The following is a 25,083-nucleotide window of genomic DNA, read 5'->3' as shown; positions in this document are numbered from 1 at the left end:
TCCTACCTACCAAACACTTCTTAAGCCTCCATAGATCCATATTCCATCATAGATATATGCCATAAAGCCATAAAACCCTAAATCTGTCATAGATTTATTGCCTCCAACAAGCTTAGCCAAAAACTCTAATTCCTGTAAGGATTTCTTATATTTTAAGAAACCCTAACTCTAGCCTTCACCAATTCCTAAGTCATTCCCTCAAACTATAAAACATTTTCTACACTTTTGGATCTCATCCTACACATCACAAACCCTAAGATCATTTTCATCTTTGATCTAACCTAAACCTTAGACTATCTAAAACAACTCTTTCAAAATTTGTAGATCTATCCATTCACCATTCAAACCCTAGTCTCACTTCACCATACCAACCCTAAATATCACCCAAGTGTTGCAAACACCAAGGGTCATCATCAAGTCGTCCTACATTACATCTAACATACAAATTCATCACTTAGATTACCCGAACTCATTATCACCATCAAATCTGTAACTAAAGACCATACCTTCATTAACCTAGGAACTCTTCATTATCATAAATTGTTCAATACCAAGCAAGACGATGAAGAATATCAAGTCATCATATGGTGAAACGAGACTAAAAGATCATAATATTTAGAGATTTGATCGAGATCCCTAACACTATGACACAAGTCACTGTTCACAACATAGTCATGCATGCCAACATTTCAATGTCTTTAATAACTAGTTTATTTTATTTAAATTCTACTTATACCATATTGCTTACCATTGTGTACGTACACACTGACGCTGTACAGCAGCACTGGATTACTGTCGATGACTCCACACTACACCGATCGAGACCTAAATAATCGCAACGGGCTAAGAAAGACTCTTTCTCTCATTCTGATCTGTTGTGCTTTTTTTAGGTGTTACACTTCTAAAAATCTGCTTCTTAATTTGAGTGCTTTCTGCTATTTTCAGTCAAAAATTATGTGTAATCAATGGACTTCACCATCACTAGATGGTTTTAAAAGGAACTTTTATACTATTACCTCACACCTTAAGGAGTCGTTTGAATAATTAGATGAGATGTGTTGAGATGATTTATAAATAATAGGAAGATTATTGAGTTAAAATAAGATGAGATGGTATACACATAATTTAATTATTATAACTTTTTCAAATTTTTACACAAAATAAATAAACAATTCAACTTTTTTAAATTCTATAAAAAAAAAAGATTTTAACAATATTTTATTTAACTTTTAACATTAATCTCAACTTATCTCATCTCATCTACAAAAACAAATGAATAATCTAATCTCAACTCACTATTCAAACCTCTTAGCGCTATCGATTTAGAAGGAGGTCATAAGAGCACTGACATTGCCTAGTCAAATTTTGACCAAGAAGAGCAAAGATGGGTTGCATTGGAGTAGTCAAAACTTCATGACTTGAGTTTGAATTATAATAATTTTAGAATTTTCTCCAAATTTGGTTAGCAACTATTCATCCCCAAAACATTATTTGATTCAAAAAATATTATATTGGATAATTAAGTCAAGAAAAAAAATAGTTGAGAAATATTAATTTTAAATAAAATTTAAATTTTTAATTAATATATAGAATCTATTTATAAAATATAAAAAAATATTAAAGTAAATATTATTATTAAAATATATAATATAATATTATTATTTTTACTTTGAGATGAATAATTAAATATAGATTAATTTTTTAATGACTTTAATTTTTACCAAAACTTTTAACTGTTATTCAAATTTTAGACTTACAATAACCAAAAGTAGGGCTAAAAACCGATGCGTTGGTGTCAGTTTCAGTGCCAAACCGAAACTCCACCGACGTGGGAGAATGATGTTTAGAACCAACTGAAACCAGTCAACTGGGGGAGAGAAAACCAATTCCATCGGTCTCAACTTGCGTCAGCGTCATTTGTAACAGAGGAGCATCGTCTACAGCTCTGCCATGGGTGTGCAAAGAAGCTCTGGCAGAGGAGAAGAAACCCTAGCTGAGGAAGAATAAGAAATGGGGGAGTTCGTGACTTGGTTTAATGCTATTGGAACGACGTCGTTCCATTAATTTTTTTTTTCTCAGTCTAGGGTCTTAAACAAAGTGAAACGGCGTCGTTTCTCTATAGGTAGAGAAAAAAAGTTTATAGCTGATGTCGGCTGGTTTGGCAATTTTTCTCAAGGTCGAATTGCGAATTGAAACAGCCGACATCAGTTCCTATATATTTAACTCGATTGCCAACCGATTCTTCGCCAGTTTTAACTAATTATGATGTCCAACGACCGGTTCTATCAGTAGGTCAGTTCTTCAATTTAGTGTACAGTTAGAGCTGCAAATGAACTAAATTGAGTTGAATTCGAACAGGGAGTCAAGAGCTCGTTTAGTGTATATATATATATATTTGCTCACACTCAGCTCGAGCTTTTTTATCGAGCTCGACTTGTCTAACGTAAATTATGATCTAACTCAAGTATAAAAAATACTTGAGTTGATACGAGCTCGAGTAGTTCGACTTAAGTTCGGTTTAAATCTGATCCATAATTTTTTTTTATTAGCTGAAGCACAAATGAGATTATTTATTTTTTCTTTTTATAAATAAATGAGATTATTTCTCTTAATTAATTTTAACTAGAATTATGATAATATATATTAAATTGAGCTCTTAATGCTTATTAGACATAAATCAATGATTCATCACTTGCCACAGTATAATTACAACTTATAAATAGGTAAAATAATAATCTCAATCTAAGATATCATATCACAATAAATTACAATTTCAAATAGTAGATCAATAATTACAATTACAATTTTCAACAAACTTAAAAAAAAAATTATAATTTTAAATAGTAAATCACTAATTACTATAAAAATTTCTAGCAAACTTACAAAAAGAATAAACTTTATTTTTAAAACATTTTATATTTGACTCAATAATTCTTTTATGAACACGAGACATTATTATTATAAAATAATAAAACATGTTACTTATACATAAACATAAAATTACAACATATGTTACTTATACAAAGTATCAAAAATAATATATATAGCATATAAACTATATATAATAAAAGAATATATGTAAATATATATATATAAATATTAAAAATATTGTAATGAGTTTAAAACGAATCAAATCGAATTTATACGAATATTATTCACAAGTTAAAATAAAATCGAGTGAAGATTATATAAATTTTTCCCGTTTAATATTTAAATTAATATTAATATTCATGAATAATTTATTTATTAAATACACCGAATTGAAGTCAAGTTTTTACGAATTGGTCACGAATTGTTCACGAACTAATTTGCAGTCCTACCTACAGCCCTAGCCAGAAGCCTACAAAATGGTCTAAGTGTACGGAATGCCAATGAAACGTACCGTTGAGCTGAACGTGCTTCAGCAATAACAAACGGGAATTAATGGCTAAAGCCAAAAAGCTGGACATCCTCCTGTCTTTTTCGCCGTTAAGTTGGCTGAACTGTACCGAGGATTTTAGTGTACACATCATCTTGATGACGTAGTAACCTTTTTTAATTACTGGAGTCAGTTCATTCAATTCCTCTCAATTTATTGTATTTAATTATTATAATTATTTTAAATTTTAATATAAAATATAATAAATAATTTAATTTTTTAAAATAATAATAATATTAAAAATTAATATTTTAATAATATTTTATTTAATTTTATTTTAACTTAATATCTAAATACAATCTAAATTAAATCCCAACTGGATTTTGAGTTTCCTTATTCGGCGTTCACTTCTTAGGTCCTAATACAAAATTTCTGGTACTATCTAATTATTATATCTTTTTAATTTTTTATATAAAATATAATAAATAAGTTTTAAAAGTTTAAATTAAAAAATAACATTCTAATAATATTTTATTTAACTTTTATCTCAATCTATCTTAATTCATTATTCAAATCTCCAGTTAATTCTTAGCCAATTTATGCGCATGGTCAAGATTTTTAATTTCTTTTATTAAAATATATAGATTATAGAGAATCTTAAGTTGCGTTTGGTTATTAAACTCATCTTATCTAATCATTATAATTTTTTTAACTTTCAACACAAAATATAATAAACAGTGAAACTTTTTCAAATCTTAAAATAATAATAATATTAAAAAATAATATTTTAATAATATTTTATTCAACTTTCATCTCAACTTTTATCTTAACTCAATGCACTATTCAAACCGGGCCTAAGTGCGACAATTTGAATCATATTTTGATTGAGATATTAGGTTTGATCTCTCAACCTATTTACTCGAAATTTTATTAAAAAGATATGTGTTGCACTTATAAATAAATTTTATAAAAATATAATTTTAAAATTGATTTAATTTTATGTGATATTTTATATTTTTTTAATAATAAAATTAATTTTACAATCTTAATTTACTTTGACAAAATGGTTAAAACATTTTTGTTTTTAGATGATGCAACCCTCCGTTGATAGTAATAGGCAATGAATAGAATTAGAGTCTCGCTTCTAAGCGGTAGGGCTGTTATTTGATGTATAGCAATCCTCCTTTCACATGCTACCATGTCAGAATTCACACAATAATCTCAATAGTCTTAGGTTGTGTTTGGTTCTTCAATTCCTCTAAATTTATCTCATTTAATTATTATAATTTTTTTAACTTTTAACACAAAATATAAGAAACAACTCAATTTTTTAAAATTCTAAAATAATAATAATATTAAAAAATAATATTCTAATAGTATCTTATTTAACTTTCATCTTAACTCAACTCAATATCCAAACCGGCCTAACCACACAGAATAACATCATTTGCAAGAGACATTTCACCCACGAGCCATTCCCGTGCATCTCTTTTGTCAGAAATTCACTCATACTCCTCATCTCCTTCGCCCAAACCTGTTGAAGCCTCCAGCTCATGGCAGCCCCCTCTCAAAGCCTCCATCCAGTCACAGCCCCTCGAAGCTTCCAACCAGTTGTTTGTGGTGTTGTACGTCACCTCCCTCACAGTAATAAAGCTAATAGCTTTTTTGTTCTTCTCGCGTTCTATGTGTTTGTGTATTGAAAAGATTAAAAAAAAATATCAAATAAAAAGCAATGAAGAAGAGGAGGAGGAAGGGAATTTCGTAGTTTATAGTAAATAACAATCATCCACAGAGAGAGAGAGAGAACTTTGAGTGGAAAAACAAAAAATCTAGAAGATCCTTACATTTGCTTTCTTTGATTATCTTTTTGTATCTCAATCCAAGTGTTTCTTTTTGACACCTCGTGTATAAATTGCATTTGATTCGATTGGCTTGGATGAAAGGAGTGCCAGGGGCTTGGAGGAAAGGAAATTTGACATTTTATGATGAAAATTGGTGTTTTTGTAGGGATTTAGGTAAGTTTGTGATGATGGGTTGGTGATCATTTTTGTGTGAACTAGTTACTGATCAAAAATGTTTTGTGTAAACCGGTTGCTTTGTTAGAGTTTCAAGAAATCTTTTGGCAAGAGTGATCAATTAGGGCGCTCGGGAATGTGATGATTCTCACATTAATTAGTGGCATAGAATGGGTAGATAAAAACCAAATTCACAAGTATTCTATGAGAAGGGGGAGGAAATTAAATTTTAAAATCTGATATCGTGTATCTAAATGATAGTTGTGGTGGAAAGCTTACATGTAACTTAGATATTGGCGGGCTGTCAATTCTAAAAAGATGGATGGACTGGTTTTAAAATTCTCTCGTAGAGATAGAGTTAAATTGGAATCTGTTCCTCTTTATTCCTTTGGCCCAAACGTACCGGTAACCTGAATTTGTAAGAGCATTGTTGGTATAAAATGCCGAATAGGAAAAAAGGGAGCCCTTGTCTAGAGAAATGGCCTTGAGAGCCCATATTGTACTTGAATTGTAGATCTGCTGAATGAAAAATTGAAGCCAGAGTTGTAAACTGATGATTAGACTTAAGAGTGAGAAATAATTGATATAGGAGGAGACAGTAGCTTAAGAGTCGGGGTGGTAATATGTTACACGACCTATTAATCCAACACGAACACGACACGATAATAGCGGGTTAGGGTTTAGTCTTAATGGGTTCGGGTCAAAACAGGTTGACCTGTTAAGACACGATTGCTTAACGGGTTGATAACGGGTTAACCCGTTATGACATGTTAAGAAAGTTAAAGTTACAATTATATCCTTCTACAAAAAAGTAAAATTGTTCGAATTTTAATTTCGATATTTTTATTATTTAGATTGTAATTTTAAACTTGTAGTTAGTTTTATAATTTTTATAGATATTGTGATTTTAACATTTATAGAAAATTATGTTAAATTTAATTAAGTCAAACTGATTAATTTCAGACATATTCAACCCATTTACATAAACAGTTTGAAACGAGTCATCTTGTTTTATGTCAACTTATTTAGTAATATTCACTAATATGTCAAAACGGGTTGACACGACACGACACGTTATGTTAACGGGTTGGGTTAGGGTTTGAGATTTTGACACGATAAGCTTAACGGGTCGGGTTAGGGTTTACCTATATAGTATAATATACATGCTTTAACACGACACGAACACGACCCGTTAACACGATTTGACACCCCTACTTAAAAGGTGGGAAATCACATAAATCAAAGGTATTTGGTTTCGAGAAGGGTCCAACATGATATAAAAAAGGGGTTCTTCACTCCTTTGTATCACAATATCTTCTTCTATCTTCAATCTTCGATATGATCTCCATTTAAATCGTTGTACAACTAGGTTTGATTTATTTTTCATCTTACTTTATTTTATATAATCATTATAATTTTTATAAATGTCCACACAAGATATGATAAATAATTTAATTTTTTCAATTTTCAAAATAAAAATAATATTATAATAATATTTTATTCAATTTTCATTTTCATATCATCTCATATCACCTGTATAACCAAATAAGATCTTAGTAAAATAAGGATATGAAAGTATGAAATTACCATGTACCGCTTGTTTGATAAGTTTTAGATTTGTAAAACGAGTGATGATTTCACACAATATCATAACAAAGATCTTGAATTTAAATTCGAACTCTATACTTCATCCAGTTAATTAAATATTCTAGGTAATAGGGGTGTGCATCCGAACCGGATTTTTTCCCAATCCGGTCTGGAAATCCGGATGAATCCGGGCGGTTGTTATAAAACCAGATCCGGTTTTATGACCCGGTAATCCGTAACCGGGTATTACACCCAGTCATTAATTCTTTTTCTGAAACGACACCGTGTACTCATCTCTCTCGAACGAAATTCAACTCTAGTCTCTCTGGAACGAATCTCACTCGTACTCATCTTCGCTCACAGACTCACACTCGTCTCTCAAGTTCTCAACCCTAGGGCCCGTGGCGATTGCAATCTAAGGTATGTTAATCTCTCTCTGTGTGTCTCTCTCTCTCTCTCTCTGTGTCTCTGTCTCTCGCTCAGCTTGGGTGGATTCCTTTTTCTGGGTTTCTATTGGATTTTCATTTGGGTTTATGTTTAGTATTTCTCACATGCATGCGTATGTGTTTCAATAGATTGATTGCTTGTTGAACAGAAAAAGTGGTTTTGTACTACTGTCATTAATCTCAATGGGGCTAGTTTTCATGATTTTGTCGTCTCAATTACTAGTTCCTGACATTTATCTAGGTGTTTACTTTGTATACTTCCTATGTATTTGGGCTATGTCTATTTTCTTCTATCAATAAAATTTTATTTTACCCATAAAAAAATTTTGTTTCTACTTTTGTACTTTAAAGTAAGTTCAATCCTTGACACCTCTCTCCCTCTCTCTAAAACAAACTGTGGATCTTGCAGGTAGCATTCAGAACGAAAGTGTTTCACCCAAATATAAACAGTAATGGGAGCATTTGCCTTGACATCTTGAAGGAGCAATGGAGTCCTGCTTTAACCATCTCCAAGGTTTATGCCCTTTAATTTTGAAAGGACCAACATAGTATGCTAAAAAATACCTTTTCCATGAAATTAAATATTTTTGGTTAGTATCATGCAAGCTTTCTGCAGAACTAGTATACTAAATGAAATTTTTGCAAATTCATAATGGTTTATGAGAGAGAATGACTGTCTCTAACATCGTCAATAAATTGAATTATGAATTGCAATACAAAGGATATACCTAGCCATGTCTCGATCTCTTTCTATCACTTGTGCAGAAGAGAAAAGATTAATTTCAAAATACTACCATATTGAGAGGCTGATAGAAAGCCTGCTGTGTTCACTTCCTGATGAAACTTATTCAAAGAAGTTTGTGCTGCTTCCTGATGAATTATAAGAAACATGCTGATAGGCAACTTGGAAGTCCGCCCACACTTGTATTCTCTGTTTGGGAACTATTTGAAGCATCCCTCTGTTAACTTTAAGTCACTCTCTTAAGTTGCGAGTAAATTATTTTTTAGCATTGAAATCTGTTTACTGTTTTCCTCTTTAGGTGTTGCTTTCAATCTGTTCTCTATTGACAGACCCCAATCCTGATGATCCTTTGGTGCCTGAGATTGCTCACATGTATAAGACGGATAGGAATAAATATGAAACAACAGCTCGGAGCTGGACCCAGAAGTATGCTATGGGCTAAACAAGCTTTAGGTATGTGAGGGGGAGGGCACTTTTCCTTTTACTGAATTTCAGCCTATGTATGAATGTTGATTGTCTCTTCTATCCTAAACTGAACCAAAGATGAGGTTCATAACATGTCCACAGTTAAAGAAGAAAGAAACACATGGTCCTGTCTTGTTGTTTGTATGGATAATTTGATCTTTAGAACAATGGAATGTGTCCGTATTAACGATGTGGCCCTGATCCTTTTTAGGACTGCATAATTTGTTACAGAATGACTTAGTTCATGCATGGGGCTTGGATTTTCAGCTTGGTTATTGTGCTCAGGTAATTTTTTCATCCTGTAAGTATAAAGATAGTTTCAATTTGTTATGTGCATTAACATATATGCAAATCATTCTTTAACTTTCTGAATGGCTTGCTTGAACATTGCTTATACAGTTTCTTGAATATGAATTTTGGTGTCCTCTTTGCCCAGGTCAAGGCTAAGAAACCTTCTTGGAAGATTGGTTCCTCAATTCTATTTTCAATTTTCAAGATGTGAAGAGTAGTAGCATTGTATTTTTTTTTTGAAATAGTAGTAGCATTGTATTAGTTAAATTAGTTGTGATGTATTATTATTTATTTTGTTATTTGTAAATTTATTTTTGCGTGGAGATGTAAACAAAAATATTATCTATTTTGCATTTTTTTTATTTTGTTCTTTAATTTACTTTTTTTTTAAAAAAAAACTTATAAAAAGTGTTTAAATTATTTTTTAAAACAAATTGGACAATTGAAACAAGATATCAGATTTTTTTTTTTTTTAAGTGCTATATATATATTTTTGGAGTTTTAAAGTCTTTGAAAAAAAAAAAAAAGAGAAACCCGGATTAAACCCGGATATCCGGATTTTAATGTAAAATTCTTCAAAAAACCAGATATCCGATTATAATCCGGATATCCGCCCGGATTGGAATCCGGATTAATCCGAACGGATAATCGCCCGGTTTTAAGAACCCGGATCCGGTTATGGATAACCGGATCCGGATTCGGTTGAACATCCTTACTAAGTAACGGATCCAGTTATGGATAACCGGATCCGGATTCGGTTGAACACCCTTACTAGGTAATGAACTTTAAAGAAAAATCTAGTACAAGCATGAAAGAGAATGTTAATATATATATAATTATACCGCTTATTCTTATCAATTTTAACTCCTAAGACAAGTAGTAATTTCATAAAAAGATTATAAATAACTAAATATATTAGAAGTCTAATAATGTAAATCTGGGTGTAGCTTTAGTTTTCTAATTTTGCCCTTTATTTTTGTTTCAAGCCTGAATGGGTATTTTAAGTAAGTACCACATCATTATTAAAATGTCACCTAGGGCTGAGCACCGATTCAATCGGAGTCGGAATTGGCATCCTCCGACTCCGACTCCGACTTTGTCGGAGGCCGAATCCGACCTCCGACTCCGACTCCGCTTACATCCCACTCCGCTCCGACTCCGACATGGACATGTCGGAGCGGAGTCGGAGCGGAGTCGGAGTTGGGCTTTTTGTTGGGCTTTTTTATTGGGCTTTTTTTTAGACTTTTTTCTTTGACCCAATTAACATTCAATTTTACAATTTGCAACTCAAATCGGATTTGGGCTTCTATATCAATTTTTTAAAAAAATATAATTTGAGATTTCTAATTTATCTAACCAAAATTATTACATTAGAAAATAAAACTAAATTCAAAATCTATCACTATAAAAAATAAAACTAAATTCAAATGTGTAACCAAAATTAAAAACTAAATTAAAACTAAATACACACATTAAAATTACATAACCAAAATTACAACCTAAAATTAAAAATACATAACCAAAATTAAAAATACATAACCAAAATTAAAACCTAAAATTAAAAATAAATAACCAAAGGTCCAAAATTAAAACATAAAATTAAAAATACATAACCAAAATTAAAACCTAAAATTAAAAATACATAACCAAAGGTCCAAAATTACAACATAAAATTAAAAATACATAACCAAAGGTCCAAAATTACAACATAAAATTAAAAATACATAACCAAAGGTCCAAAAAATGTCATTTTTCAACTTGTGCCTGAAAAAAAAGAACAAAATTAGTAAAGAAATAAGATACCATATAAATTTATAAAAATAAAGAAAGCAAAATTGAAATAAGATACCAGAAACAAGATTGTCAATCCTCTTCACGAAGTATGCTAGCCATAGAATTGGCTAATTCTGCATTAAGATGTTAAAGTATAGGAAATTAATATTACAAAATGTTAAAATCAACTCATATAAGAACTTAAAAAATTTTTCTAATACATTACCTGAGTCTAGCTTATAGCTCTCTGCATCATCAATGGCTTCAGAATAATTTTGACTCAAGCATATGGGAGTAGACTTCAACCAATTTTGCGAGCACACAAGAGCTTCTACAGTTTTAGGAGCCAAATAGCTCCTAAACGGATCCAGGACACGGCCTCCTGTACTAAATGCTGACTCAGATGCAACGGTGGTGATAGGAATGGCCAAGATATCTCTTGCCATTAGAGCAAGAACTGGATACTTGGTGGAGTTGACTTTCCACCAAATTAAAATATCGAAACTCCCCGTAGGAATCTCAATGTTCTAGGGGTGGAATGCCAGGACAAGATGCACCTGTGGATGTAGGAGTGTTTGTGCCTTCCATATCCATGATTTAATAACTAGAACTGTAGAACACAACAAAATAAGATAAACATAAACAAAATACATTCCTGAACTAATTGGAAAGGAAATAGCATTAATATGGGCCTGCCCCAAGATTTTATCCTCAGCCCAAGATTTCAAATTGTTTAGTTGTTCATAATTTTTTTTTTCTACGATCTCAAATTGTTGTTTGAAAAAAAAAAAAAAACCATTCAATCATGAACTCTGTAGAATTTTAAATGATCTAGAATTTTAAATGATCTAGATTTGTGAAAAATAAACCAATCTGAATTTGGTATTCTTTTCGTTCTTATGTTTCTAGGATCCATGAAAGTTTGGATGAGCTTAGCATTGATTTCTATAGTTTTATGACTTTGGTACTTAGTTTGACAGCATGATTTTAGAGGCCAAGCAAAATACAACCTGGTCTTTGTCTCATATTTGATTGCAAATTCCCTAATCTATAAAAAAATTTAAATTGCTCAATATTGAATTGAATCAATCATTTAAAGTGGATTTGCATGGTTGAAAACTTGAAATGCAATGCCTACTGTGGCCCTTGGAAAATCATCTAGGTAGTCCTGTTTGATGCAGAGATCTCAAGAGGGGCAGCGATTCCTGATTAGGAACCACTTGATGAGGCTCAACCGCAATTCATATGAACAACCAATTATTAATCAACAACCAAGCAACAAATCAACAATCAACAACCAAACCCATAGCATTTAAAAGAGAAATAAAAAATAAATCAACCAATATCCATGAATAAAACCCATATCCATGAATAAAATACTAGAGAGAGAGAGAGAGAGAGAGAGAGAGAGAAGAGATACCGGAGAAGCTTGGGCTGGGGTTGTTGAAGGCTGGGAGTGGGAGCTTGGGCGCCGTTTCAATATTTCTGGACTTCAGGACTTGGGTGTTGGAGTAGAAACCCTAAGTAACTAAAGTAAGTTACTTTATTTCCGTATGGGGGGAGGGGGCTTTTGGTATTTTTGGCCCCTTTTGGGTTTTTTTTTTTTTTCTTTTTTAAAAAAACTCTAAAAATCGGTCTTAACTCAATAACTCTTAAGTTCTTAACTTCTTAATAATTTTGATTTAATACTATATATATTAACTAATATAACTATACTATTATATATAATATAACTATATATATATATATATTATATAAGTATAGTTAATTAGTAAGTTAATATATAACTATATATATTATAGTATATAAGTATAACTATATATATATATATTATATAAGTATAGTTAATTAGTAAGTTAATATATAACTATATATATTATAGTATATAAGTATAACTATATATATTATAGTATATATATTATATATAGTATATATAGTAACTTATATAGTAACTTATATAGTAACTTATATATAATTAGTAATGTAAATTAACTATATAATAAGTTAATATATAACTATATATATTATAGTATATAAGTATAACTATATATATTATAGTATATATAGTAACTTATATAGTAACTTATATATAATTAGTAATGTAAATTAACTATATAAGGTATAGTTATATATTATATGTAAATATATATGATTAATGTATAAAAAATAAATAGTATAGTAACTATATATTATATAAGCCCTTAATATATATAGGAATAGTATATATATAATCTATAATTATATATAATATAACTATATATTATATATTAACTTATAGTAAACTAGTAATGTAAATTATAAAATATAAAATAAGCTATAGTAACTTATATAGTAACTATATAGTCTACATTAACTTATATTAAATTAGTAATATAAAATATAAAATAAGCTATAGTAACTTATATAGTAACTTATAGTAAATTAGTAATGTCAATTAACTATATAAGGTATAGTTATATAAAACATATAAATATATGTGAGTAATGCATAAAAAATACATAGTATAGTAACTATATACTATATAAGCCCTTAATATATATAGTATATATATAACTATATATTATATATAATATGACTATATATTATATATTGACTTATAGTAAACTAGTAATGTAAAATATAAAATAAGCTATAGTAACTTATATAGTAACTTATATAGTAACTTATAGTAACTTAAAAATACATAACCAATAACTTATAGAGTTATAGTAAATTAGTAATGTAAATTAACTATATAAGGTATAGTAATCAGTAACTTATAGTGTAACTAATAACTATATTAACTTATAGTAACTTATAGTAAATTAGTAATGTAAATTAACTTATACTAACTATATTAACTTATATTATTCATTATAATGTTTATACATTATTATTTATTAGATGTTAATATATTGATAACACATATTTTTATAAAATATGCACAATATCGGAGTCGGAGTCGGAGTCGGAGGCGGATTCGGATTCGAAGTCGGAGTGGGAGTCGGAGTCGGAGTCGGATTGGGAGTCGGAGTCGGAGTCGGATTGGAAGTCGGAGTCGGAGTCGGAGTCGGAGTCGGAGTCGGAGTCGGAGTATCGGAGTCGGAGTCGGAGTCGGATCGGAGCGGAGTCGGTACAGCTCCACCTCCGACTCCGACTCCGACTCCGACTTCTAGGGGGGAAAAAACTCCGACTCCGACTCCGACTTGTCGGAGTCGGAGCGGAGTCGGAGCGGAGCCGGAGCGGAGTCGGAGTCGGAGTCGGATTTTCGGATTTCTGCTCAGCCCTAATGTCACCATGAATCATTCAACTATGCTGTTATTATTGGAGGAAAAAAGAAAAACTTTACTGTTATTATTGGACTTTGACAATAAAATAAACTAAAATAAAATACATCAACAAACCAATTAGAAAACGAAAGGTGGGTTTCATTTAGGCAGCATGGTAATTTATATTATTAAAAAATTAATTTTTTATTATATAAATCTTATAATTATTTACTATTTTTAAAATAATTAAACGACGATTACATGACAGCACAGAACATTTATTTCTCTAATACTAAGTGTGTGGTTGATTTTGATAGCTTAAGGTAATTTTAAAAAAAAAATGATGTAATTTTTCTATTTTTTTTGTATTTTTTTTTTTTTTTTTTTTTTTTTTTCAATTTACGCCCACAGCTATTGTCCATTTGTTATCGTAAGAAAAAGCAGAGTCCCCACTCACCGAGTCACCAGCCCCAAAACATCATTTGCGGAGGACATAAACACGGCGGCAATGGAAGACAACCCGAGAGCCGAAGCCGAAAGATTACTAGGAATCGCCGAGAAGCTCCTACACAACCGAGATCTTGTGGGTTCGAGAGACTTCGCAATCTTGGCCCAGGAGACGGAGCCCCTTCTTGAGGGATCAGATCAGATCTTGGCCGTTGTCGACGTTCTCCTCGCTGCGGAGAAACGTATAAACAACCACCACGACTGGTATTCCATCCTCCAGATTGACCGCAGATCTGAAGATCCAGATCTCATCAAGAAGCAGTACCGTAGGCTCGCTCTGCTTCTCCACCCGGACAAGAACAAGTTCCCTCTCGCCGATCAGGCTTTCAAGCTCGTTGCCGACGCCTGGGCCGTCTTCAACGACAACTCCAGGAAGTCAACCTACGACAACGAGCTCGGCATCTTCGCGAAGGTCGATCTCAACCTGCAGCAACCGAAACTGCCGGTCCGCCGTAGCCAGCCGCCGATTAATAGGAAGGACCTCTACAGGAATAGCAACATTAGTTTCAGTAGCGGCGCGAACGAGAGCGTGGAGGATCAACGGCTGAGATTGTCGACCTTCTGGACGATGTGCCCTTACTGTTACAACCTGTATGAGTACCCTAGGGTTTACGAAGGGTGCTGCTTACGATGTCAGAGTTGCCATAGGGCGTTCGAAGCAGTGCTAATCACGTCGTTACCACCGCTGGTGCCGGGCCAGGACGCCTACTATTGTTGCTGGGGGGCCTTTCCGATGGGCTTTGTGGGTGGGAATTCGGACAGCGCAGGTAAGAGTACCGTTGCGGGTGGCGCGAGGTTTCCGAATTGGACGCCATCGACGAAAGAGAATGTTAGGAATGATGGAACACCGTTAACAGCGGTGGGTGTTGGGAACTCGTTGGAACTGAGACCCGCCCCGAGAAAGAGAGGAAGGCCGCGGAAGAATCCCGTGCAACCACGATGATCTAATTATTGAGACTAATATTTACGCGACGGGTTTTGCTATTTGGTCACTGGAGATTTGGGGGAGGATTCAAACATCTCCAATGCAGAAATATTTTCCAATGAATGTGACGGGTTGGGTCCGGGGGAGATGATTTTAACGTTTTGTGATGAGTAAGTGTGCCGGAAGATGTGGGAAGATGCGTGGCTGTGGCACTGACCGTGGTTTCTGCTGATGATCCAGTAAGGCTGTTGTTGACTATTGTACTGTTACTAACGTTATTTTACTTTTGGTTGTTCTCTAGATTTCAGGTGCTCTATCTTAAACTGAATGCCTAAAATGAAACAGTGGTTTTATTACTAAGCAACATTCTGATTTCGGTAATTTGTGTTTTTTAGCCACTCATTTGAAACCCTTATTTCTGTGTTTACTTGAATGTACATTTCAGTTGGGTGGTTTAAATCATGGATTTTTCACGCAGCTTTTCCTCTGCAAATTGCTTACAGAGAGAGTTTGGAACGCTGCAGTCATACACTACTTGTTTGTTTATTTGTCCTCTCAACTAGCATTCCAGTTTGTTCATAGCTTAATGGGAAATCCGAGTTGCGGTTGGTTGGGTTTGCACGGTGAGCGGCCGGACATGGGTCATTAACATTGTTACATTCTAGATAACATGCATGATCAAATTAATGCACCATATCCATCTAAGCTTCTTTTTCGTCAATATTGTATTCTCTTTGAGTAAATTGATATATAAAGTTAAAAAAACTGCAAACGTTTGGAAAAGAAAGTAAATGTAATTCATTCGAAAAAGATAAAAAAGCTCATATTTGCTGAAGCACCAGTATCGATTACTTTTTGTGAAAGGCTATATTTCTCAATTGATAGGAAAAGTCTGTTGGAGAACAACGACCGTCGAACCACCCAGTTAAAAGGGTGGTTCTTTTAACATGGCTTCGTTTTTTTATTGGTAAAAGTCTCTCTTAGTACCCTTTATTAGCCAGGTATGAGGTTATAGGTTTGAGTTTCCATAAACTCGATGCTAAGGAGGTTATGCTCAGTATCCTTGCCAACCAGTTTAGCATCACTATGCCCTTGGTGGGGTTGGGGTTAGATTATGGTTCAAGTCTATCTTGAGGGAGGGCTTGTGGTTCTCTGCATTGATCCCACTTTGCTACCTCTCGTTGGATTCACTTCCTAGGGACAAGAATGATACACAAGGGTGTAAAGAGTAGCAACCTTTACTGCCTCCTTTTGGTCGAGGAAAAAAAGGTAATATGGAAACTCAAGGGATGCTTGGAGAATAAGAAGGGATTAGAAATATGTGAATGATAGTGAAATGATTTGAATTAAGATGTTTTATAAGGATTTGGGAAATGAGAGAAAAAAATATGAATAAAAATATTATAAAGTTAAAATATTGTTGAAATATAATTTTTTAATATAATTTTTATTTTGAGATTGAAAAATTTTGAATTATTTTTTGTGTTTTGTTTGGAAGTTTGGAAAAGTTGTAATAATTAGATGAAAAAGTTGAAGATTTGAGATTGAAAGGGTTTGTATTTTAGTAATGTTTGGAAAGTAAATGGAGTGAGAAATTTTGAGATCCAGACGAAACCATCTCAATTCCCAAACAACACCTAGTGATTTCATGTGAAGCTATCAATCAGGTCCCACGAACAACTAACAGTTCATCCTTTTGTTTTCCATTCGCTGTTTGTTTGTCTCATTTTGAGTTTCCCAGTAAATTTTCTAAACATGAATGTTTCCGCCTTCCATATACATCATGTTTCACTGATTCGCTCACATTATTAATTTTTTATGGTGTATATTTGATTGAACATTGCTTGATTTATCTCATTCTCTTTGTGATTTTCACATATTTCGTTTCTTCCTCCATCCAACCTTGTATCAGTTGTGCACATAACAAGATGCTGGACAGAACGATTGGTGGTTTTACCTTCAGTTCTGGCTCTTCTGTTTGATCAGATGAAGAGTTTTGGTTTTAATTGGTTTGTAAAGAGGACATACTTTAATTTAACTAGTTGCTGAATTGGCTCTCTATAGTCTATACACCTCTGATACAAAATCCCCAGGTGGAAAGAAAGTAAAAAGTTGCAGAGAATGGTTCATAGTCATCGAGATTAATTCAGAGACATTCACAGACTGATATGGATGTATCTTACAAAGTTTTTCCACCCCGACATCTCCCTGATAAAGTGAGTCTATTTTAAACATCAAACAATGCTGAAGCCACCGATAAAATGTCTCAAGGATGGTCGTCCTTTTTTGTTTTTCAAAATGATTATGGAAGTGTAGTTTTAATGATGATGTATTTTTTTTTTAAATGTCTAAGGGTATAAAAAAAAAATGTATGAAAAAAATGATGAAAAAAGGCTATTTAGGAGCTGTTTGGATTCATAAATCATTTCATCTCATCATTACAATTTTTTTAATTTTTCACACAAAATATAATGAATAATTTAATTTTTTTAAATTTTAATATATTTTTTCAAATTTTAAAATAATATAATATTAAAAAATTATATTTTATTCAACTTTTATTTAAAATTATTTCAACTTATTTAACTATCCAAACAATCTCTTAATTTTATTGGTAACATCTATCGTGTTCCGAGGAGGGTGTAGCGACTCTTTAAACATTATAGTTAGAGTAATGTTGTTTGAATCGGTGTTTAGATCGAATTTTGTTTTTTGTTATTTTTTTTTTAATTTCTGAGCGATTAAATAAGTGAATATTATTGGAGTTTGTGTTTTTCGTAAAAATAATATTTAAAAATGTTACAAAAATGATAAAAGGAAACCAAAAAAAAAATTGAAACGTACTTGTCGGTTGGATGGTCCGTAGGGACAGTCTGATAGGGTCCTCGGTCAAGATCCTAGACACCAAGCTGTCGCGCTCCTTCTTGCTCCTCAATGACCGATGTGGGCTGCCACTTGCTTGACCGTGATGGTTATGGGTGGTGTTGGCTGAGTTCGTATGGTTGATCAGTGGTTGATGGTGGGCGAGATTCTAGTGACTGGGCGTGCATGCATGCATTTGCAGGAGCTGAATCGTCAAAAACGGTTGTGAGTGGGATCAGGTGGTTAAGTGGCTGGCTGACCAAGTCAAGCACACGTGGCTCTTGCTGGTGGGCTGACCCAGTCATGCACCAGGTGTCTCCTGATGGTGGCTGACCAAGTCAAGCACAGGTGTCACTCGCTTGGGGGACTGACCAAGTTTCACACAGGTGTCTTTTGATGATGAAGCACACGTGGCTAAGGGTGGTTTAAGTGGGTTGGCCGAGTAGGTGATGGCTGAGCGGTTTAAGGGATGGTTGGTTACTCCCCTACTTTATAGGGAGCGGTTGTGGCTAGACGGGTGGCAAGGGCTGGGCGTGTGGCTTGACTGGTGGGTGGTAACTGTCAGCTTGTCCTTGACCTTGCTCCAAATTCGACCAGGGTGGCCTGATGCAGACCAGATGCCCTTCAATGGCAACTCGTGGCTGCCTTAAGCTATGCCCCACTCAAACGGTTCAAAATAATCAGCAAGCAAATGCGAATGTAATGCAATAGACACAATCCAAAATGCTGAAATACCTCAACAATGCATTAATCAAAGGAAAACAATGAAATGAATGGGTTACCTTGATTCACGAATTGCACAGGGTGAGCCTTCTCCTTTGGGATTCACGGATTGCACCCAATGGAGCCTAAGTGACAAAGCACCAATGTGTCTATGGGGGCTTACAAGCCAAATTCGTCCAAATGTTCAAAGATAAAAACTAAGTGATAGCCTATTGCCTCACTTATACTAGAAAGCAATTAAAACGATTACAAAGGGAAAATGGTTCCGGGCCCACGCCTCCTGGTTAAGGCCTCATGCTGTCAGTGGCCCATGGGTGACCAGGATGACTCACAGCATAGGCTTCATGCTTGCACGCGTGGGTCTTCAGATTGGCTTGCCGGGCTAGCCTGGCTGGTCCATGGTCCTTGCATGTGTGGCCCAGGTTGTGTAGGCTGGGCACTATTGATGAGTCGCTGGGTTGGACCGTGGTTGGCTTAAGCATGGCAGGCTGCTGCATGGCCCAGGCCAGTGGGGCCTGCGCGTTGGTCTGCATGGCCCAGGCTGTGGTGCCTGGGCGTTGGTCAGCAAGACCTTGGCCAAAGCCAGGGTGTTGATTAGCATGGCCCTGGTCAAGACCAAGGCGTTGAGCAGCAAGGCCAGGGCGTTGATCAGCATGTCCCTGGTCAAGACCAGGGCGTTGAGCGGCATGCCAGCATGCGTGGGCCTGCTGGGCAGCCGCACCGTCAATTCCAAGTTGGGTGTGCAAGCGTGCACTGCGCGGGTGCCTAGGCCATGCATGGGCCTTGTGCCTACGCATGGCCCATGCATGCACGCGGTGTGTGCGCATAGCCCATGCGTGCCCGCTGCGCATGCGCACTAGGCGTGCGTGCAGTCTAGCCGTGCGCTGAGTGTGGTGTGACAACCTCGCTTGCGTGCGCGCGCCGACTGTTCGCTCCCTAATGGAGGGTGACCGTGGTCTAGCATTCACCAAGGGCTCGGTCTGTGGACAATCAAGCGACGCCAACAGTGCTGCTGGCGTGCTGTCCTGGCATGGGCTGGTGCTGGTCAAGGCATGGCCCGTGGCCTCCTGCCTTGAGGTTTTGACATAGTCCCAATAGCATTAATCATCCTTATAGTTAAGATCAGGACCCTGCTTGGGGTTTTACGCCTCACGAAAAAGTCCGAGACGTCATGGTCGATGATTAGTTTTAGAGACCACTATCTTTTATTCCTGAACCTTACTATGGAAAAGTCCAATTTGCAAGTAACACATCCTCAGTATTCAAATTTTGTAAATTAAGATTTTTGGCGTGAATGGTATGCCCTCAACATCATAAGTTGCCAATACGAGCGTGCAGCGGTGCCCACTGCAATATGTCATATACTTTAGACTAGGATAGAGACTGCGCCATCATCTTTGTTGTGACCTCGATGGCTCTTAAGGGGCAGGGCCTGTTCAATATGGTAGATGGTGCCAGGCCCCTGTGCTCTTCGAGACAGAGACTAACTTTGCCGTTTGAAGGGTATGGGCCCAAATAGATTGAGGCCCAAGAAACATAGCAAGGCCCACAACAGGATCTGGTGCCATTGCTTGTACACAAATTGACACGGGGGTAGCTTTTAGGATATCTGATCAGACCATCCAATAACGTTTTTTACACTACTGCGATAAGATTGTCTTTAAAGGACCTGAGCTTTTCCCTTTTGTCTAATACTATAATCACATTTTTATTTTATTTTTATTCTATTAGGTAAAAGATACATTTATCATTATTAAATAATAAATAATTATTTAATAAATAATTATTTAATAATAATAAATATGATACGTTTTACATAATGAGATGAATGTACTACATTTTATATAATAAAATAATAATATAGTGTATAAAATTTTATTGAATGCTCCCCTAAAGAATGGGAACGGGAATAATATAAGTACATCATAAGCTCACTGCCAAAAAGCATGACTTCCCTAATCTCATTTATTGAAGGGCAATAGCTTTTGCTTTCAACCTATGTTTTCGATATCTATTCCTCCAAATCAAATGCAATTTGATAGTAATATTATGGAAAGGCTTTCAAAATAACCGAGAGATAATGAGAAGAAAAATATTATTCTGTCATTCCATGGTCATCATTACCACCCCACTAAAGCCTTGGTTTTGCGCTATTTCTAGAAGCTTGCCATTGTACATATTGCTCGACTTTCCCTATTAGTATTACAAAACACATACTAATTAGAGTTAGCATTTAAATTTATTCAAATTATTATAATATAACACTCAGTTTCACTTGATACAAAAAAGAGAGCAATAATATTTTTGGCTTCTTTTTTGCTTTTAATTATCCTTGTGATTCTCTCTCTTTTTTTATTTTTATTTTTTTTATTTTTTTTATGGGTGCTACAAAGGCACCATGTAGGGGAAGGGTTTTTGAACCTGCCCCCTTCCCCGAGAGGCGGGGGTGGGCAGACGGAGGAGGGATAGTGGGATGTGGGCCCTCGCTGCCCACCCCTACTTTTTGGTTCTGGGTAGGTTTCGCTCTTATTCCTCCTAAAAGTAGTAAGAGAGAGAGAATGACTGGTATCATCTCTAGGTCTACTAATGGCAAGAGCTCAAGCCTCCCGTGAGTTGGAAGAAATTGTGGAAGGTTGGTTTAATTGATACCAATCCTATTGTATTAAGTCATGTTTACATTAACAATTACAAAGTTTGAATTACAACTACGCCAGTTAATTAAGGAAAACAAAGTTTAAAATACAAATTCAAATTGTCTTGATTATAAGCAATGCATCATCTTGCCTATTTGCATTTTGAATTTGAATCATTTTGCTTATTTGCCTGTTTAGTAGGGGTCTTGGGATCAGGTAGGGGTCTAGGAAAACTGATAAATAATATTTATAGTCTTAGAATATGCAAGTTTTGAGTATTTTTTTTAAATAAAGAAATATTAGATTTACATGATTGAGTGCTTTATACACCTAAAAACTTAATTAAGTATTGTTCAAAAAAATTATTCAGAGACGTAAAAGTTTGTAGGTTTCTTTACTCACACTAACAGACAAGCATACTCTAAAGCATAGCAATGAGCCGAGCTATAATCTAAACCTGCAGGACTGCATGCAGTGTGGAAATGCCATCTTCTTAGATTATAGCCAGGAGGAAGGTATGATCTACGAACACCCTGAGAGGTCCCCCTCCCCTCCCTCTGCAGTAGTACCCTCTCTGGACTAATCTGCTCCTGTTGTCAGTACTTTGCCCAGTTGCCAATCAGATGCTGATCTCACTTCCTACGGTAATATCTTGCTCTATGACTTACCATATATTCCACCTTGGAGCAAGGTTAATGTTTTATCCAGAAGAACATTGCTTGCTCGCTTTGATGGGTTATTGGCTTTATGAAACTACAAGAACAGGACCAAATACGACTCATATATATCTAGGATTATATTAATATATTACATGACCCTCAAGCTAGAATAAATTTAGAATAATCATAGGGTTACAATCCACTTACTACCCATCTATTACTATTTTTATATTTATTTTTTTTTAATTTTTAATTTTATTTAATGATTAAGAAAGTGAATATTAATAAAATTATATATTTTTTTAATTTTTTCTTAATAATTAAAGATGTTAAAAAAATACTTAAAAAAATAATAAAATAAATAAAAAAACTTAAAATAAACTAAAATAATAGAACAGTAACCCATAAATTTATACTTTACACCATTCATTTAAATTTTTTTAACGATGTTGTGAAAAGAAAAGGACAAATTAATGGGTGATGTCGCTTTTGATTCCCTAAGAATAGTAGCTGTCTGCGCCGCCGTATTCAATAGTGGCAAGCAAACAACTGCCCTTTTTCATTTGTCGATGGAATAAGCAGCGCTCACACTCACCTCCCACCACTCCCTCTCTGCCTATCCAACCTGCCACTACTGTTGTTTTGTATCCCTCCTAATTATACATTGCCTCCCACTACCTCGTCCTTTCCTTCCCTTTAAATCACCTTTCTTCTATAGAGATATAATTTATATTAAATTTTAAATAGATAAATACAAAAAGAGTTATGTAGTATATTATTATTTTTATATATTTTTTATGTATTTTATTGATGAGATTAATAAAAATAATTATTTTATATTAAAAAAATTATTGACAGTGATGGCTGAATATCAAATTTAAAAAAAAATACCAAAGAAATAAATTTCAAAGTAAGCAATACGTCAAGAATATACGTGTCACGTACCCATGAAGCCATTATCAGATGGTTAAACAATTAAGGACAAAAAAAATTATATATTCATTTAAAAATGTTTACTTAATCATTAATCATTAAGTAAAAATAAAACATTTAAAAAATTTTCGGTAGATGAAATCTTCTGTGTATCTAGTGTTTTCCAACAATTAATGATGAACATAAGCGGAACAGTCGGTTCAGAGTCCAGACTCAGAGTGTTGTCGACTTGTCGTTCACATCTCCAGTTTACAGGAGCAAATTACCCATAAATAGTCAAACAAAATTGAAATGACTGGTCCGATCATTGATCCCACAAATTAAAGAAACTTTTTTTTCTTTAACCTTTGATTCGGTCCGTTTAATATTAAATAATTATTCTCGATTTACGTTTCACTTTTTATAAATAATATATATATTTATATGTATGTATAGTGTATGTGTATATATATATATGGGGTCTTATTAATATACCACTACAGTTAAACCTCGAACCTGCATTTTCAGGTTGTCTCGACGATCGACTATCCTATCTCCGCTCTCTTCATCCTCTTTTGTTTCTTCTGCTCGCTGTATCTGTCTCTGTATCTGCACCGGGTTACTCTTAAACCGACGTCGGATTCCTTTGTGTTGGTATCTGAGTTTTTCATTGGATAACTCCATCAATATATATATATATATATGTATATGCATGTGTGCGTGTGTGCGTGCGTGTTTTTTTTTTTTTTTTTTGTATTTAAGGTCGTTTCTTTGCACCGAGATTTTTGCTTGTAGAGAAAGAATAGAGAGACATGCTTCCTCTTGAGAGCTACTACGGGTCGAGGAGCTGGTTGGAGCGAAAGACGGAGCCCGGTCAACAACGTCCAAGCCCTACGGTCAATACGATGGACGGTGGTGATTCGATGTTGAGCTCGGCGTCGAAGGGGGAGAGGAGATCGGAAGAAGCACGTAAGAGCCACAAGGACGCGGAAAGGAGACGCAGGCAGCGAATCAACGCCCACCTCTCCACCCTCCGCTCTCTCCTACCCCACACCACCAAGGTCGTATCCTGTGTCTTCAGTCTTTCTCAAAGTCTTTTTTTGGTCCAGTGGCCACGCAACAATTTGCGTTCCCGAATCGTTATTTAGATCGGAACGCGGGGGTAGTGATGTAATTCTTGGAACTCTTTTGTATGCGTTACAGGCAGATAAGGCATCGTTGCTGGCACAGGTGGTCCATCGCGTGAAGGAGCTGAGGCAGCAAGTGGCTGACGTGGCCTGTCGGGAAGGCAACGGCGACGCGTGTGGTAGTGGAGCCGACGCCTTGCCCGAGCCGTGGCCGTTACCGGGAGAGTCAGACGAGGCGACCCTGAGCTACTGCGACGGCGGGAAGAAGGTGAAGGCGACTCTGTGCTGCGAAGACCGTCCCGGTTTGAACGTGGATTTGGCACGAGCGATTAAGTCGGTCCGGGCAAGGGCAGTGAGGGCGGAGATGATGACGGTGGGTGGGCGGACGAAGAGCGTGGTGATCGTACAGTGGGCCGGGAGTGGTACCGGTGGAGACCATGAGATCGGGGCCTTGAAGCGGGCTTTGAAGGATGTGGTGGAGAATCGGGCTTCGGATTCTGGACTGGGCCAAGGCGTCTCAAAGAACAAGCGGGCTCGGATTAATGGTTCCCTTACGGACGATAATGACTTTTTGTTAACAGGGCTTTGATCCATTTCTTACATGTTTCTTTTTCTTTTTACCAAGCAGATTTCTCCTTACGAACTGTAAGTTACTAATCTGGGTAGGAAGAGAATGTGGAGAGGAAAAAGAAAGAAATAAAGTAAACAGTAAAAAGGGTGAAAAAATAAAAGAAAAAGTGCACTAGATCATAACTCTCTTATTTTATCAAAGAAATTTTACCGATCAAATATTTATGAAGGGGTGAGTAT

General features: G+C 35.0%; 3 protein-coding genes across 8 annotated transcripts in view; all 3 read left to right on the top strand.

The window, feature by feature from the left end:
* LOC122318776 (ubiquitin-conjugating enzyme E2 10-like) overlaps positions 1-9,192 on the top strand; it is a 15,956-nt gene extending 6,764 nt beyond the window's left edge. Inside the window, exons 2-5 of the mRNA XM_043136383.1 lie at positions 7,816-7,920; positions 8,447-8,601; positions 8,825-8,898; positions 9,050-9,192. Of these exons, the coding sequence (XP_042992317.1) occupies positions 7,816-7,920; positions 8,447-8,590 (249 nt within the window). The 3' untranslated portion in view covers positions 8,591-8,601; positions 8,825-8,898; positions 9,050-9,192. The remainder of the gene's footprint in view (positions 1-7,815; positions 7,921-8,446; positions 8,602-8,824; positions 8,899-9,049) is intronic.
* LOC122274177 (transcription factor bHLH30-like) lies at positions 8,676-24,893 on the top strand. Of its 3 annotated transcripts, none has more exons than XM_043083170.1 (3): positions 8,676-8,793; positions 24,099-24,207; positions 24,350-24,893. In XM_043083170.1, exons 1-3 carry the CDS (start codon positions 8,786-8,788, stop codon positions 24,860-24,862), a joined length of 630 nt encoding a protein of 209 aa, XP_042939104.1. In that variant the 5' UTR covers positions 8,676-8,785; the 3' UTR covers positions 24,863-24,893. The 3 variants fall into 3 exon arrangements, with proteins under 3 accessions (XP_042939104.1, XP_042939103.1, XP_042939101.1); XM_043083169.1 differs by lacking the exon at positions 8,676-8,793 and adding an exon at positions 23,638-23,796 and having other exon boundaries at positions 23,942-24,207; XM_043083167.1 differs by lacking the exon at positions 8,676-8,793 and adding an exon at positions 23,639-23,800 and having other exon boundaries at positions 23,942-24,207.
* Positions 14,356-17,702, top strand: LOC122274175. 4 transcript variants are annotated; one of them, XM_043083165.1, is made up of 3 exons: positions 14,356-15,596; positions 15,861-15,980; positions 17,270-17,702. In XM_043083165.1, the coding sequence occupies exon 1, from the start codon at positions 14,434-14,436 to the stop codon at positions 15,373-15,375; it is 942 nt and encodes a 313-aa protein (XP_042939099.1). In that variant the 5' UTR covers positions 14,356-14,433; the 3' UTR covers positions 15,376-15,596; positions 15,861-15,980; positions 17,270-17,702. The 4 variants fall into 4 exon arrangements, with proteins under 4 accessions (XP_042939099.1, XP_042939098.1, XP_042939096.1 ...); XM_043083164.1 differs by having other exon boundaries at positions 15,836-15,980; XM_043083162.1 differs by having other exon boundaries at positions 15,803-15,980.
* Positions 24,894-25,083: the final 190 nt, after the last annotated feature.

Source organism: Carya illinoinensis, chromosome 8 (assembly GCF_018687715.1).
Source record: "Carya illinoinensis cultivar Pawnee chromosome 8, C.illinoinensisPawnee_v1, whole genome shotgun sequence".
Lineage (NCBI taxonomy): Eukaryota > Viridiplantae > Streptophyta > Magnoliopsida > Fagales > Juglandaceae > Carya > Carya illinoinensis.
This window is presented reverse-complemented; position numbering and strand designations above follow the sequence as displayed.